Here is a 13,667-nt window from a genome sequence, read left to right as displayed (position 1 = left end):
GCGGGGAAGTAGTGGCCTTGTGAGCGTGAGGAGTTGCCGCCACCGCCTGCTCCTCGTCGTCCTCGTCCTCGTCCTCCGGGGCCCCGGCGACGTGGGCCGCGCACGGCCCTGGAAGAGACGTCGCCTCCCCTTCATCCGCCTCTCTCTCACCGCGCCGCTCCCGCCTCCTCGTCCTGTGCTGCGGGCTCGGGCGGAACCCGGAACGGCCGTCCTCTTCCCCCGCCCGCCGCCGCCTCCTCCTTCTCCTCCTTCTCGGCTTCCTCCTCAGCCCCGGGCCGGAGCGGGGTGTTGGCGGCGGCCGGTTCGGGCGGCGACTCGCGCTTCTCTGGGCGGCGGCGCTTGGCCATATCGTGTCGGGGAAGGTAATGAGCCGCAGAGCCCCGGGGTCTCGGCTGGGCGGCGGCGGCGGCGGCGGCGGCACCAACGGCACCAACTATTCGCGGAGCTGGAATGACTGGCAACCCAGGTGGGTGACCGGCCCGGGACCCCGCCCCGACCTCCCGGGCTCCGCCTCGGGCGGGCCGAGGCCTAGGGCCGCGGGGCTGGGAGGCGCGGCCTAGGCCCTCCACCCCTGGGAGCCGGGCGCGGCTTCCTGGGTCTCCTCCGCCCCGGCTGGGGGAGGAAGGCCGCGGGGAGGCGAGGCCTAAGTGCCTCTCCCCTCCCTGCTTGTTCAGCCCGGGGCTGAAGCCGAGACCCGGGGCTCCCGGCGGTGGCACTGGCCTAGGGTCGGGACCAGGAGGTGAGAAAGAGGCGGGGGTGGGGGGGCGGGGGGCATTCCACTTACCGCCTCCCCCTGACCCCGAGTTGGGAGATCCTGAGAGTCCAGGACCCTCCCTGTTACTCATTCACTTTCTCGGTTCCCCAGTCTTTCAGCCGCCACGTGAGAGCTCTTCTAACCTCTGTTCCTTTCTGTGACCCCCACGTGGTAATATTGAAAAAACCAAAACAAAACTCCAGCTAAGGCATTGCTCTGACTTTAGGCAGAACATTCATTAGTGGGAGCGTGAGATGAGATTGTGTGACTGTTGATGGGATCGACCCACTCTGGTCTTGGGCGATGGAAGTTTTCCCTAAGTGCAAGGCCGGTTACTCTGGTGAATTCATACCTGGTGAATTCATACCTGGACACTTGAGTGAACTCTGGGCACCCACTTAGAAGTCTAGAGAATTTCCTCTTTTATGGAGGATTTGATCTCAGACCGTTTTGGGGCTTAGTTAGATTTGAATATATTAGGAACATTAACTTTTTAAATAAATGTAATTTCCTGTCTTTTTGATCAATGGGGGGAGGGCAGCTGTGCCTAATTTAGGGTTGATTTATTGTAACCTGTCTTACTAAATAAATGCTTGTATTCAGAGTCTGTTTGGAATTTAACCCAATGCTTAGAACTCCTTAAGTATACAGAAATATATTTTGGGGGTAATTGATTCATGGAACTCTCCTACTTTGGAGCACAGTTGTATTATAATTGTCCGGAAACTGGCCAGATAATGTAGAACGCACAAGTTGTTGAGAAGCCCTTTTGTTTCCTGATAGTTACATGTAATTCCAGCAGTAGTTGGAAATAATTTGCTAAGATGTTAGAATGTAACGTTTGAAGACTCGTTAGAAAAATCAATAAAATTATCTTTGGCTAATGGGTAGTACACATCTTAGTCTGTTTAATATGCCTTTCCAAAAAAAACTGTGTCTGTTGAGAATTGGTGTATATAACTAGATGACTTAAATAATTAGTGCCTGAGTCTAGAATTGAGATGTTTAGTCGTAAAAAAAAAATTGTTCGATAAACAGCGTTGACTTGTCTTGTACCACTTAAGAGTTTGTGAGTGCTTTAAATAAAATTAGTTGATTAAGTATTTTTTTCCTATGATTGACATGCTTAGTTTTGCCTTTTTATTGAAATGTGTGAAATTTGATTTTCTGGCATCTAACAAATTAGGTGGTAAATGAATGACAATGGGTTTTCTATTATTTTTCAGTATTGTGATCAGTATAAGTATATAAGAGAATTTAGTAACCTTTTAGAAGAATAAAGTGCCCTTCCCAAATAGTCCTACAGCTTTTGGAAAAGTGTAAATTGTAGTTTGTAGTTCTAAATAAATAGAGAAGAGTCGCAGCCACGTGCTAGGGCCAGCTGACTTCATTGCTGAGAGGTATGAAGCCAAATGGCTTGTGTAGTTATGGAATATGTACATGAGCTATTAATAAATATTATCCATGTTGTTTCTTTCAAGTGCTTTATTTCTTGGCTCTGGGGAGGGGCGATGGGGGAAGGGAGGAGCTTACAAGAAAGCTTGCAAGGTTTCTTTGAAGCTGTGCTTTTTGTAGGAAAGTTTCAGGATGTAACGCCTTGGTAGACGATACTGTGATACATTTGGTTACAGGCAGTAACAGTTTGTTAGGATGTTGGAAAAATTTGATTTTCTCCTGTTGTAGAGGGAACAGGGAAGTGTGGACATACCCCATAGCATAACTTGATTTGTTGCTAAGATTGTCATAGCTGATTTGTTAGTCAATAAAAATACCTGGGGTGTTTGCCAAGTCATAAATTTTTATTAGTTAAATTTGAGGTGATTCTGTCCCCTATTCAGAAAGATGACAGACTCCAGGTAACTGACGGAACAGATCTTGATCTTGCTTCTTGCTTAAATGAAGGTTTAGAACATCTTCAGATGCAGGCACATTTATTATGGTTCATCTGAATAATTTTGGTGAACATTTTTTTTCCTCTTATGTACCATTTTGTCCCTGGTGTTTTGGTTCTGTTTTCCTTGATGTAGGCTTTTTTTTTTTTTTTGTCTTCCTGAGATGGAGTCTTGCTCTGTCTCCCAGGCTGGAGTGCAGTGGTGTAATCTCGACTCACTGCAGCCCCTGCCTCCCGGTTACAGGGAAAAATTCTCCTGCCTCAGCCTCCCGAGTAGCTGGGATTACAGGCGTCCAGCTAATTTTTGTATTTTTAGTAGAGACGAGATTCCACCATGTTGGCCGGCCTGTTCTTGGACTCCTGACTCAGGTGATCCGCCTGCTTTGGCCTCCCAAAGTGCTGGGATTACAGGTGTAAGTCATCGCACTCAGCCAATTTAGGCTTTTGAAAAAGCAATACTTGTTGATTTCTTTTAGTGTTAGTTTGCCAGTTGGTGTGGAAAATGACTGTTGAGACAATTTTGACCACACATGATACTTCACACATACTGACAGGAAGTGTTCCAGGTGGCTGAATATGTGAATGTCATATGGCAAGAGAGCAAACCCGTGTTCCATAGAAGCATACCTCCAACAGTAAGCATTTATATGGCACTGGCTTATAGTCTTCCTTTTCATTCATTGTGCTCTCAGTCAACTCTTCTGTCAGTTTTTTTGAGACGGTCTTGCTGTGTCACCCAGGCTGGAGTGCAGTGGCACAGATACTTGGCTTACTGCAGTCTCGACCTCCCAGGCTCAAGCCTCCTGCCTCAGCATCCACAAGTAGCTGGGGCTACAGGCGCTTGCCAACAGCCCGGCTCATTTTTGTATTTTTTGTAGAGATGGGGTTTTCACCACATTGCCCAGGCTGCTCTTGAACCCCTGAACTCAAGCAATCTGCCCACCTTCAGCCTCCCAAAGTGTTGAGATTACAGGTGTGAGCCACTGCACCTGACATTTAAGAATGGTTAAGCAGGCCGGGGGCAGTGGAGACCAGCCTGGCCAACTGACATGGTGAAACCCCGTCTCTACTAAAAAAATAAATAAATAAATAAATAAATTAGTGGGATGTGGTGGTGCATGCCTGTAATCCCAGTTACTCGGGAGGCTGAGGCAGGAGAATCACTTGAACCTGAGAGGCAGAGGTTGTAGTGAGCGACATCACACCACTGCACTCCAGCCTGGGCAACAGAGCAAGACTCCTTCTCAAAAAAAAATTAAAAATTAAAAAAAGAATGGTTAAACAAATGAGTGGTCTTAGGTCAGTTGTATTATTTGAAATCTGTGGGTTCCTCAAGCGTAAAGTTGAGAAGGTTTTGGGAACCACTGGATGCCTCTGGTTTTTTTCATATGAAGAAACAGGGGTGGTGGCTTCTTAGAACAAAGGGATATCTGACCTATGGAGGTGGCCCTCTTTACTCCTCTTCCCTAAAAAAATGACCTATCATTGCCAATAGCTAAAGTCTGTCATTTTTTCCCCCTTAGTTTGGAAGATAATCTTCTAGTATCAATCAAGACAGAGATCAGAATGATGTGTTTTAAAATTAAATGTGTAATTCATAATTGTACATTTTAATATTCTAAAGTGACATTGATTAATTTGACATTGGAGTCAAATAGATTGATTAATTCAGCAAAGAAGAGAAGGCATTCAAGTCAACAGAAAACAAGTAGATTTTACTTCTCCACTCGGGGTGTTAGGACATTAATTGTGTAATTGGTCTTACTTGTTTAGTAGTAGACCTATATTGAGTGTCTTACTGTGCCCAAACTTAGGATCTTTCTATATTTCTAAAAGGATGAAACTGTATAATAAAAACACCTTCCAATTTTGGTAGATTGTAGACAGATCAGAGTATTCAAAAGTACACACATCTTCTCTATTGTGAAAGACCAAAAAATGGAAATGTGTTGTGAAATTAGAAAAGCTGTATACTAGTATGTCTGATGTTGTGAGAAGCTGGATTTTTGAAACCAGAGTTGTCTATTCAGCCTTTTATCAGTCTGTACTAAGTTTGATGTCCATAGGTACATAATATAGGGAAATACATAAAGGATAAAATTAAGTGAAGTTACATATTTTATACCTATTAGGTAGGTGCAAAAGTAATTGCGGTTTTGGCAAAAACCACAGTTACTTCCACACCAGCCTAATATTAAAGGGAACTAGAGTTAAATAGAATTTAGCGATTGCCAGTTCTGTTCCACAGATTTCAAAGTACACTAAGGAAAATTTCAGCAAATTGTGTATGGCTGTTTTACTTGGGGGAGAGTAAAACAGCCATAATAAACTAAAAAATAAAAATTAAAACTAAAGGAACATTTGTTTTTATGTTTTTCTTTTCTTTTCTTTCCCTTTTTTTGAGATATGCTCTTGCTCTGTTGCCCAGGCTGGAGTGCAGTGGTGCAATCACTGCTCACTGCAGCCTTGACTTCCTGGGCTCTGGGAATCCTCCCGCCTTAGCCTCCTGAGTAGCTGGGACCACAGGTGCATACCACCACACCTGGCTAATTTATTTATTTTTCCTCTCTCTCTCTCTCTCTTTTTTTTTTTTTTTTTTGAGACAGAGCTTTACTTTGTCGCCCAGGCTGGAGTATAGTGGCACAATCTCAGCTCACTTGCAACCTCCACCTCCCGGTTCAAGTGATTCTCCTGTCTCAGCCTCCCAAGTAGCTGGGAATACAGGTGCATGCCACTATGCCCGGCTAGTTTTTGTGTTTTTAGTGGAGATGGGATTTCACCATGTTGGCCAGGCTGGTCTTGAACTGCTGACCTCAGGTGATCCACCCGCTTCGGCCTCCCAAAGTGCTGGGATTACAGGCGTGAGCCACCACGCCTGGCCTCCTCTCTCTTTTTCTGAAACAGAGTCTCGCTCCATTGCCCAGGTTGGAGTGCAGTGGAACCATCTCAGCTCACTGCAGCCTCCACCTCCCAGGCTCAATACGTCCTCCTACCTCACCCTCCCAATAGCTGGGACCACAGGTGCATGTTACCACCCCCAGCTACTTTATTTTTTTTTTGTTTTCTGTAGAGACGGGGTTTTGCCATGCTGCCTGGGCTGGTCTTGAATACCTAGGCTCAAGTGATCGTTCCTCCTTGGCCTCCCAAAGTGCCAGGATTACAGGTGTGACCCACCATGCTTGGCACGCTAATTTTTTATTTTTACTTTTTTGTAGAGATGGGGCCTCCCCATGTTGCCCATGCTGGTGTCAAACTCCTACTCCATTATGAAATAAGTCATTCCTTATGAAACACTTAGTAATCGTATCTTTAAGTTGAACCTTCCCCTCACCCCAACTTTTTTTTTTTTTTTTTTTTTTGAGACAGAATTTTGCTCTCGTTGTCCAGGCTGGAGCGCAATGATGCAATCTCGGCTCACTGCATCCTCCGCCTCCCAGGTACAAGCTGTTTTCCTGTCTCAGCCTCCCAAGTAGATCAGATTACAGGCATGTGCCACCACACCCGGCTAATTTTTTTATATTTAGTAGAGATGGGGTTTCACCATGTTAGGCTGGTCGTGAACTCCTGACCTCAGGTGATCCACCTGCCTCGGCCTCCCAAAGTGCTGGGATTACAGGTGTGTGCCACTGCACCCCGCCTTTTTTTTAAAGACATAGTTTCACTCTGTCTCCCAGGCTGGAGTGCAGTGGCACGATCTTGGCTCAGTACAACCTCGACCTCCTGGGTTCAAGTGATTCATGTGCCTCTGCCTCCTGAGTAGCTGGGACTACAGGCGCATGTCACCAGGCCCGGCTAATTTTTGTATTAGAGACAGGGTTTCGCCATGTTGGCCAGGCTGGTCTTGAACTCCTGACCTCAAGTTCCCACCTTGGCTTCTCAAAGTGCTGGGATTACAGGAGTGAGACACCGTGCCTGGACCCCCCAACCCATTTTGTTTTGATTCCTTTATAAATTAGTATAATGGAAGGTTTTTTTGTTTGTTTGTTTTTTATAACAGGTAATGAAATACTCTAATTCAGTAACTATTGATGCTTCTAGGGAGGTGTGTGTGTGTGTGTGTGTGTGTGTGTGTATGTATATATATATAAAAATTTTTTTTTTTTTTTTTAAGATGGAGTGTCGCTCTGTCGCCCAGGCTAGAGTGCAGTGGTGCAATCTCGGCTCACTGCCAGCTCCACCTCCTGGGTTCACGCCATTCTCCTGCCTCAGCCTCCCGAGTAGCTGGGATTGCAGGTGCCCACCACCACGCCTGGCTAATTTTTTGTATTTTTAGTAGAGATAGGGTTTCACCGTGTTAGCCAGGATGGTCTCGATCTCCTGACCTTGTGATCCGCCCGCCTCGGCCTCCCAAAGTGCTGGGATTACAGGCGAGAGCCACTGTGCCCGGCGAAGTAGCGTCTCTTTTTAAGGTTGTAAGGTAGCTTGGGTTAGAAATAAAGGCAGAGAGCCACTCCATACCTGTAGTTCTAGCTACTGGGGAGGCTAAGACCAGAGGAATCTCTTGAGCCCAGGAGTTCAAGGCTGCAGTGAGCTGTAATCACACACTGCACTACAACGTGGGCAACATAGAGTGAGACCTAATTAAGAAATAAATAAATAAATAAATAAATGCAAGGAGAAAGTCATGAACTTGGTGCATTTAGGTGTACAATTAGTTGGCATAAACAATTTTTTTTTTTGAGATGGAGTTTCTCTCTTGTTTCCCAGGCTGGAGTGCAGTGGCACAGTCTCGGCTCACTGAAACCTCTGCCTCCTGGGTTCAAGTGATTCTCCTGCCTCAGCCTCCCGAGTAGCTGGGATTACAGGTGCCCGCCACCACGGCCAGCTAATTTTTGTATTTTTAATAGATGGGGCTTTGCCATATTGGCCAGGCTGACCTTGAACTCCTGACCTCAAGTGATCCGTCCGCCTCAGCCTCCCAAAGTGCTGGGATTACAGGCGTGAGCCACTATGCCAGCCAAGAATTTTTAAAAAAGGAGTTTCATTCAGCCCACCTCATTCCTCTGCAGGGCACCTGTGTGCAGGGCAAAACTGCTCAACCCTACTCAGCAGCCCTGTGAAAGCTGCTGAAAGGATGATCAGATTGAGGCCTGAACTGTATCTTGGATTTAGCAGCCTGGAGGTCATAATGGATTTTGCCAAGAGTGATGGGGCAGAAGTTGGACCAGTGTGTGTTAAGGAGCTAGAAGAAGTGAAGAAATGGGAGAGGGGAATCTAGACAACTTTAGTTTGGCTGCAGCAAGTAAAGGCAGATTGTTTGATGGAGGGACATGTGGGATTGATGGAGTTTTTCCTTTTTATATGTTTTTGTATTTTTCAATGGGATACATTAGAAAGTGTTGCATGTTTATGGGGGGGATTTAGTTCAGTGGGAAAAGTATTTGAAAAGTTACAGTAAGGTGGAAGTAGATGGAATCCTCAGTAATGTCTAGAATCGGGTGCGAGTATTTTATGGTATCTTCCCCACCCCACCCCGAGACGGAGTTTCGCTCTTATTATTGCCCAGGCTCTGGAGTGCAGTGGTGCAGTCTTGGCTCACTGCAACCTCCACCTCCTGGGTTCAAGCGATTCTCCTGCCTCAGTCTCCCGTGTAGCTGAGATTACAGGTGCGCACCACCACACCCAGCTAATTTTTGTATTTTTAGTAGAGATGAGGTTTCACCATTTTGGCCAGGCTGGTGTCCAACTCCTGACATCAAGTGATCCACCCGCCTTGGCCTCCCAAAGTGCAGGGGTTACAGGCGTGAGCCACCGTGCCCAGCTGGTACCTTTTTTCTTGTTGGTGAAGTAGAATGTGTGTATGGGGAGGGGAGGTGATAGGATATTTTGGAATTTGAAGAGAATGGGAATGTCTGGATAGTGCATGTATAGAATGGGAAGTAAACACTAGGGGACCTGGGAGTGTGGTGCTTATTGATGGATCGTTGGGTTTATCCAGGATTGGGGTTTTGCCAGATGGGTGTGATGAGAATCTTAAGAGTTAAGGGTATAGGCAAGAGTGTTGTTGAAATGATACACAATGAAATCTAAGCTGGTTAAAGAAGTGAAGAAGGGGCTGGGCACGTTGGCTCACGCCTGTAATTCCAACATTTTGGGAGGCCGAGGCGGGTGGATCCCTTGAGGTCAGGTGTTCGAGACCAGCCTGGCCAACATGGTGAAACCCCGTCTCTACTAAAAATACAAAAATTAGCCGGGTGTGGTAGCAGGGGCCTGTAATTTCAGCTACTTGGGAGGCTGAGGCAGGAGAATCGCTTGAACCTGGAGGTGGAGGTTGCAGTGAGCCAGTATTGCACCACTATACTCCAGCCTGGGCAACAAAGTCAGAGTCTGTCTCAAAAAAAAAAAAAAAAAAAAAATGAAGAAGGAGGAGAATACTTGGATTGGGATAAAGTAGAAAGAGTCACTGGAGTTAAAGTTAACTAAAAAACTCATAAACTTTAGAGTGGTATTGAGAAATTGTAAGGTGAACTGAAAAAGGCTCATGGGATTTTAGAGCCAAGAAGGTCTTGAGTGGCAGTTCCTACCTTGGTAGGAATAGCTTCAGTGGTGTGTTGCAGGTGGAACCCAGATTAAAGTGGGTTAAAAAGTAAATGAAGGCAAGGAAGATAAATTTTTCAACAGGTTTGTCTGTGAAGAGTCCAGGCTATTAGATTGATAGAGGGAGAAAGGCAGTTAAAGGGTTTTTTTGTTTTTTGTTTTTTTTGAGTCAGAGTCTCACACTGTTGCCCGGTCTGGAGTGCAATGGCGCGACCTCGGCTCACTGCAACCTCCGCCTCCGGGGTTCAAGTAGTTCTCCTGCCTCAGCCTCCCAACTAGCTGGGATTACAGGTGCCCACCACCACACCCGGCTAATTTTTTGTATTTTTAGTAGAGACGGGGTTTCACTATGTTGCCCAGGCTGGTCTCAAACTCCTGACCTCATGATCTGCCTGCCTCGCCCTCCCAAAGTGCTGGGATTACAGGCGTGAGCCACCGTGCCCGGCCTTATTTTCTTAATTTTTAAATTTATTTTATTATTATTATTATTATGATTATTTTTGAGATGGAGTCTCTCTGCCGCCCAGGCTGGAGCGCAATGGTGCAATCTCGGCTCAGTGCAACCTCTGCCTCCCGGATTCGAGCGATTCTCCTGCCTCAGCCTCCTGAGTAGCTGGGATTGCAGGCGCCCGCCACCACGCCTGGCTGATATTTGTATTTTTAGTAGAGACGGGGTTTCACTACATTGGCCAGGCTGGTCTTGAACTCCTGACCTCATGATCCACCCACCTTGGCCTCCCAAAGTGCTGGGATTACCAGCGTGAGCCACCGCACCCGGCCTTTAGTTTTTTTTTGAGACAGAGTCTCGCTCTGTCACCAGGCTGGAGTGTAGTGGCACGATCTCGGCTCACTGCAAGCTCTGCCTCCTGGGTTCAAACGATTCCCCTGCCTCAGCCTCCCAAGTAGCTGGGACTACAGGTGCGTGCCACCACGCGCAGGTAATTTTATTTTTTCTATTTTAGTAGAGACGGGGTTTCACCGTGTTGGCCAGGGTGGTCTCAATCTCCTGACCTTATGATTTGCCTGCCTTCGCCTCCCAAAGTGCTGGGATTACAGGCGTGAGCCACCGTGCCCGGCCATTTTTTGTTTTTGTTTTTGTTTTTTTTAAAGTAAGACTTTTGAGAGTGCTCGTATGTTGATGATGTGATAAGCAGTAGTAAAATGGGAGATTTTGCAACGTACAGAAGAAACAGGCCGGGTGCAGTGGCTCAAGCCTGTAATCCCAGCACTTTGGGGAGGCCAAGGTGGGCGGATCACGAGGTCAGGAGATCGAGACCATCCTGGCTAACATGGTGAAACCCCGTCTCTACTAAAAATACAAAAAATTAGCCGGGCGTGGTGGTGGCCGCCTGTAGTCCCAGCTACTCGGGAGGCTGAGGCAGGAGAATGGCGTGAATCCGGGAGGCAGTGAGTCGAGATCACGCCACTGCACTTCAGCCTGGGCGACAGAGTGAGACTACATCTCAAAAAAAAAAAAGACAAGACATACCTTGGAAAATGGAGGGAATAGACAGATCCAGATGATTTCTATGGATAGGAGGTTTATTTGTTCCATTATGCGAAGATGATGGGAAGAAAAGCTGTATGTGCAGATGCAGGTGAATTTGTGGATATATTAGAAGGAAGATGACAGGCAGTGATGGAGTGTTGAAGAGCTCAAACATTCGACAGTACTGGGTCTGAGTTCTGACTCTGCCTTTTACAAGCTGTGCAACCTTAGGCCAGTTATGAAACCTTAGTTATCAAGTTATAACTAATAGGATTGTGTTGAACATGAAATGACATGATAAACATATGTAAACTGCTTGGATCAGTTGCCCACTAGCTCTTGTTCGGAGCTAAAATGTTAGCTCTTGCTGAGGGTGCTGTCAAATGGCTTCTATTTCTCATGGAGCAGAAATCTATAAGGTCATCCACTGGTAGTGGTGGGAGAAGGAAGAAGGTGCAGAAAGTTTTACAGATGTTTTGGAAAGGAAAGAAACCTGGTGAGGGAAATGTGGGCAGCATCAGAGGCCCACTTGAAGTCAGAGAAAAGGAGCATTGGGGCATGGAGGTGAGGGGGTACTTTCTTCAGCTTTTCTCTGAAGACAATTGTGCATGTGAAACAAGGGTTAAAATCAGATCTATTGCCCTCCTGGATTTATTGGCTTCGTTTGCTCTTTCTGGCTAATTTGATTGGAGTTCTGAAAATAGAGAATATTAGAGGTTCCTTGGAAGGAAAATAAGCAACACCGAAGTCAAATCTTTATCATGTTTGCTAGAAATGTTATTAAAAAACAAAATTTATGGCCGGGTGCAGTGGCTTATGCCTGTAATCCCAACCCTTTGGGAGGCTGAGGTGAGTGGATCACTTGAGCTCAGGAGTGCGAGACCAGCTTGGGCAACATTTTGGGAATGTTGTAGAGAATGGGACAAAAAAATACAAAAGTTGCTGGGCGTGGTGGAGTAAGCCTGTGGTCTCAACTACTTGGGAGGCTGATGTGGGAGGTTTGCTTGAGCTCGGATTGCACCACTGCACTCTCGCCTGGGCGACAGTGTGAGACCCTTTTTCAAAACAAACATGCAACTTTTTTGGAGCTACAGTATATTTAATGGTTTTAAATATGAGTGCAGAGTAAGAGGGAGTCCAGTCCATAAGATGACCCTTGCTTCTAATACTAGTTGCAAGTTTGGGGGTTCCCAAGACCACTCTTTTTTTTTTTTTTTTGAGACAGGGCCTCTCTCTGTCACCCAGGCGAGAGTGCAGTGGCATGATCACGGCTCACTGCGCCCTGAACTCCTCCCTCCCAGGTTCAGGCAGTCCTCCTACCTCAGCCACCTGAGTTGCTGGATCTATGGGCGCACAGCACCTCGCCTGGCTAGTTTTTCTATATTTTTTAGAGACAGTTTCACCATATTGCCAGGCTGGTCTCAAACTCCTGAGCTCAAGTGATCCGCCTGCCTGGGCCTCCCGAAGTGCTGGGATTACAGGCTTGAGTCACTGTGCCTGGCCAAGACCACTCTTAGGTTGGATGATTTGCCAGGAGGACTCACTAGAACTCATTGAAAGCTCTCATACCCATGGTTAGAGTTTATTGCAGTTTAGGGATTCAGATTAGAACGAGCCAAGGGTAGAGGTGCATAGGGCAGAGTTCGGGGAAGTTCCAAATGTTGGAGTTTCGAATTGTCCTGTCCCTGTAGAGTTGTGAAAAATGACACCTTCCTGGTGGCACTGGTGTGCGACCATACTCATGGATTATTGCCAACCAGGGAAGCTCACTCTATTTTTTATGTCCAACGTTTTTACTGGGGTTCCATGGTTGCATGCCCATGTGGCTAACCTTAGTCTCCAGCCCCACTGGAGGCCAAGCTGATCCATGTGACTCAAAGCCCCCACCATAAGCCGCATTATTAGACTCTGCTGTGGCCTAAAGCCCCCAGATGAACAAGGACACCTTCCCCCCACCGCCACCCCCCTCCTTTTTTTTGGAGATAGTCTTGCTCTGTTGCCCAGGCTGGAGTGCAGTGGCATGATCTCAGCTCACTGAAACCTCAGCCTCCTGAGTAGCTGGGATTATTACAGGTGCCCGTCACCATGCCTGGCTAATTTTTGTATTTTTAGTAGAGACAGGTTTCACCATGCTGGCCAGGCTGGTCTCAAAATCCTGACCTCAAGCGATCTGCCCGCCTTGGCCTCCCAAAGTGCTGGGATTACAGGTGTGAGCCACTGCTCCTGGCCAGGACCCTCTTATTAGGTATGACATTTCAAGAGTTTAGAGATTACCTTCCAGAATTCACAGGTAAAAGCCAGACCTCTCCTTGGTGAAGATACAATTCTTTACAATTTTACAATAGTTAAGTATATTTTATCAGTCTATATTGGCTGTTTAGTTGACAGACAGTTAAAAATTGGTGACAGTCCAGATGTGGTCACTCATGCTTCTAATCCTAGCATTTTGGGAGGCTGAGGTGGGAGGATTGCTTGAGTCCAGGAATTTGAGAGCAGCCTGAGCAACATAATCAGACACCTGTCTCCAAAAAACATGAAAATAAAAAATTAGCTAAATGGAGTGACATGCACCTGTGGTCCCAGCTGTTTGAGAGGCTGAACCCATGAGGTCGAGGCTGCACCCATGAGGTCGAGGCTGCAGTGAGCTATGGTCATGCCAGTGCACTCCAGCCTGGGTGACAGAGTGAGACCCTGTCTCAAAAAAGGAAACAAATCACCCATAAATGGATAATTAAGATTTGGTTATTATAGACACTTAATACTTAGGTAGCTAAGCTAGTTTTACCAATAAATTATATTAATTTAATATTTCGGTATTGCAAAACTGATGCATACTCATTTACAATTTTGACATGGAATGGTTTTGTTTTGTTTTATTAAATTTGAACTTAAAGTTCTCTGCAAGAAGAGATTTGTATAATAAATTCCCTGAGCCTCTCAAATTAATATTTTAGCCATAGACTCATATTTAGAGCAGTGTTTCTAATGTAATGATA

At 46.2% G+C, this 13,667-nt stretch overlaps 1 protein-coding gene across 2 annotated transcripts in view; it reads left to right on the top strand.

Moving 5' to 3' along the window:
* The first annotated feature begins 339 nt into the window (after nucleotides 1-339).
* Nucleotides 340-13,667, top strand: part of LOC129527586 (serine/threonine-protein kinase SMG1-like) — a 32,118-nt gene continuing 18,790 nt past the window's right edge. For both annotated transcript variants that reach the window (XM_063699537.1, XM_063699536.1), the window contains exon 1: nucleotides 340-466. In XM_063699537.1, coding sequence (XP_063555607.1) covers nucleotides 366-466 — 101 coding nt within the window. In that variant the 5' untranslated portion in view covers nucleotides 340-365. The remainder of the gene's footprint in view (nucleotides 467-13,667) is intronic.

Source organism: Gorilla gorilla, chromosome 18 (assembly GCF_029281585.2).
Source record: "Gorilla gorilla gorilla isolate KB3781 chromosome 18, NHGRI_mGorGor1-v2.1_pri, whole genome shotgun sequence".
NCBI lineage: Eukaryota > Metazoa > Chordata > Mammalia > Primates > Hominidae > Gorilla > Gorilla gorilla.
This window is presented reverse-complemented; position numbering and strand designations above follow the sequence as displayed.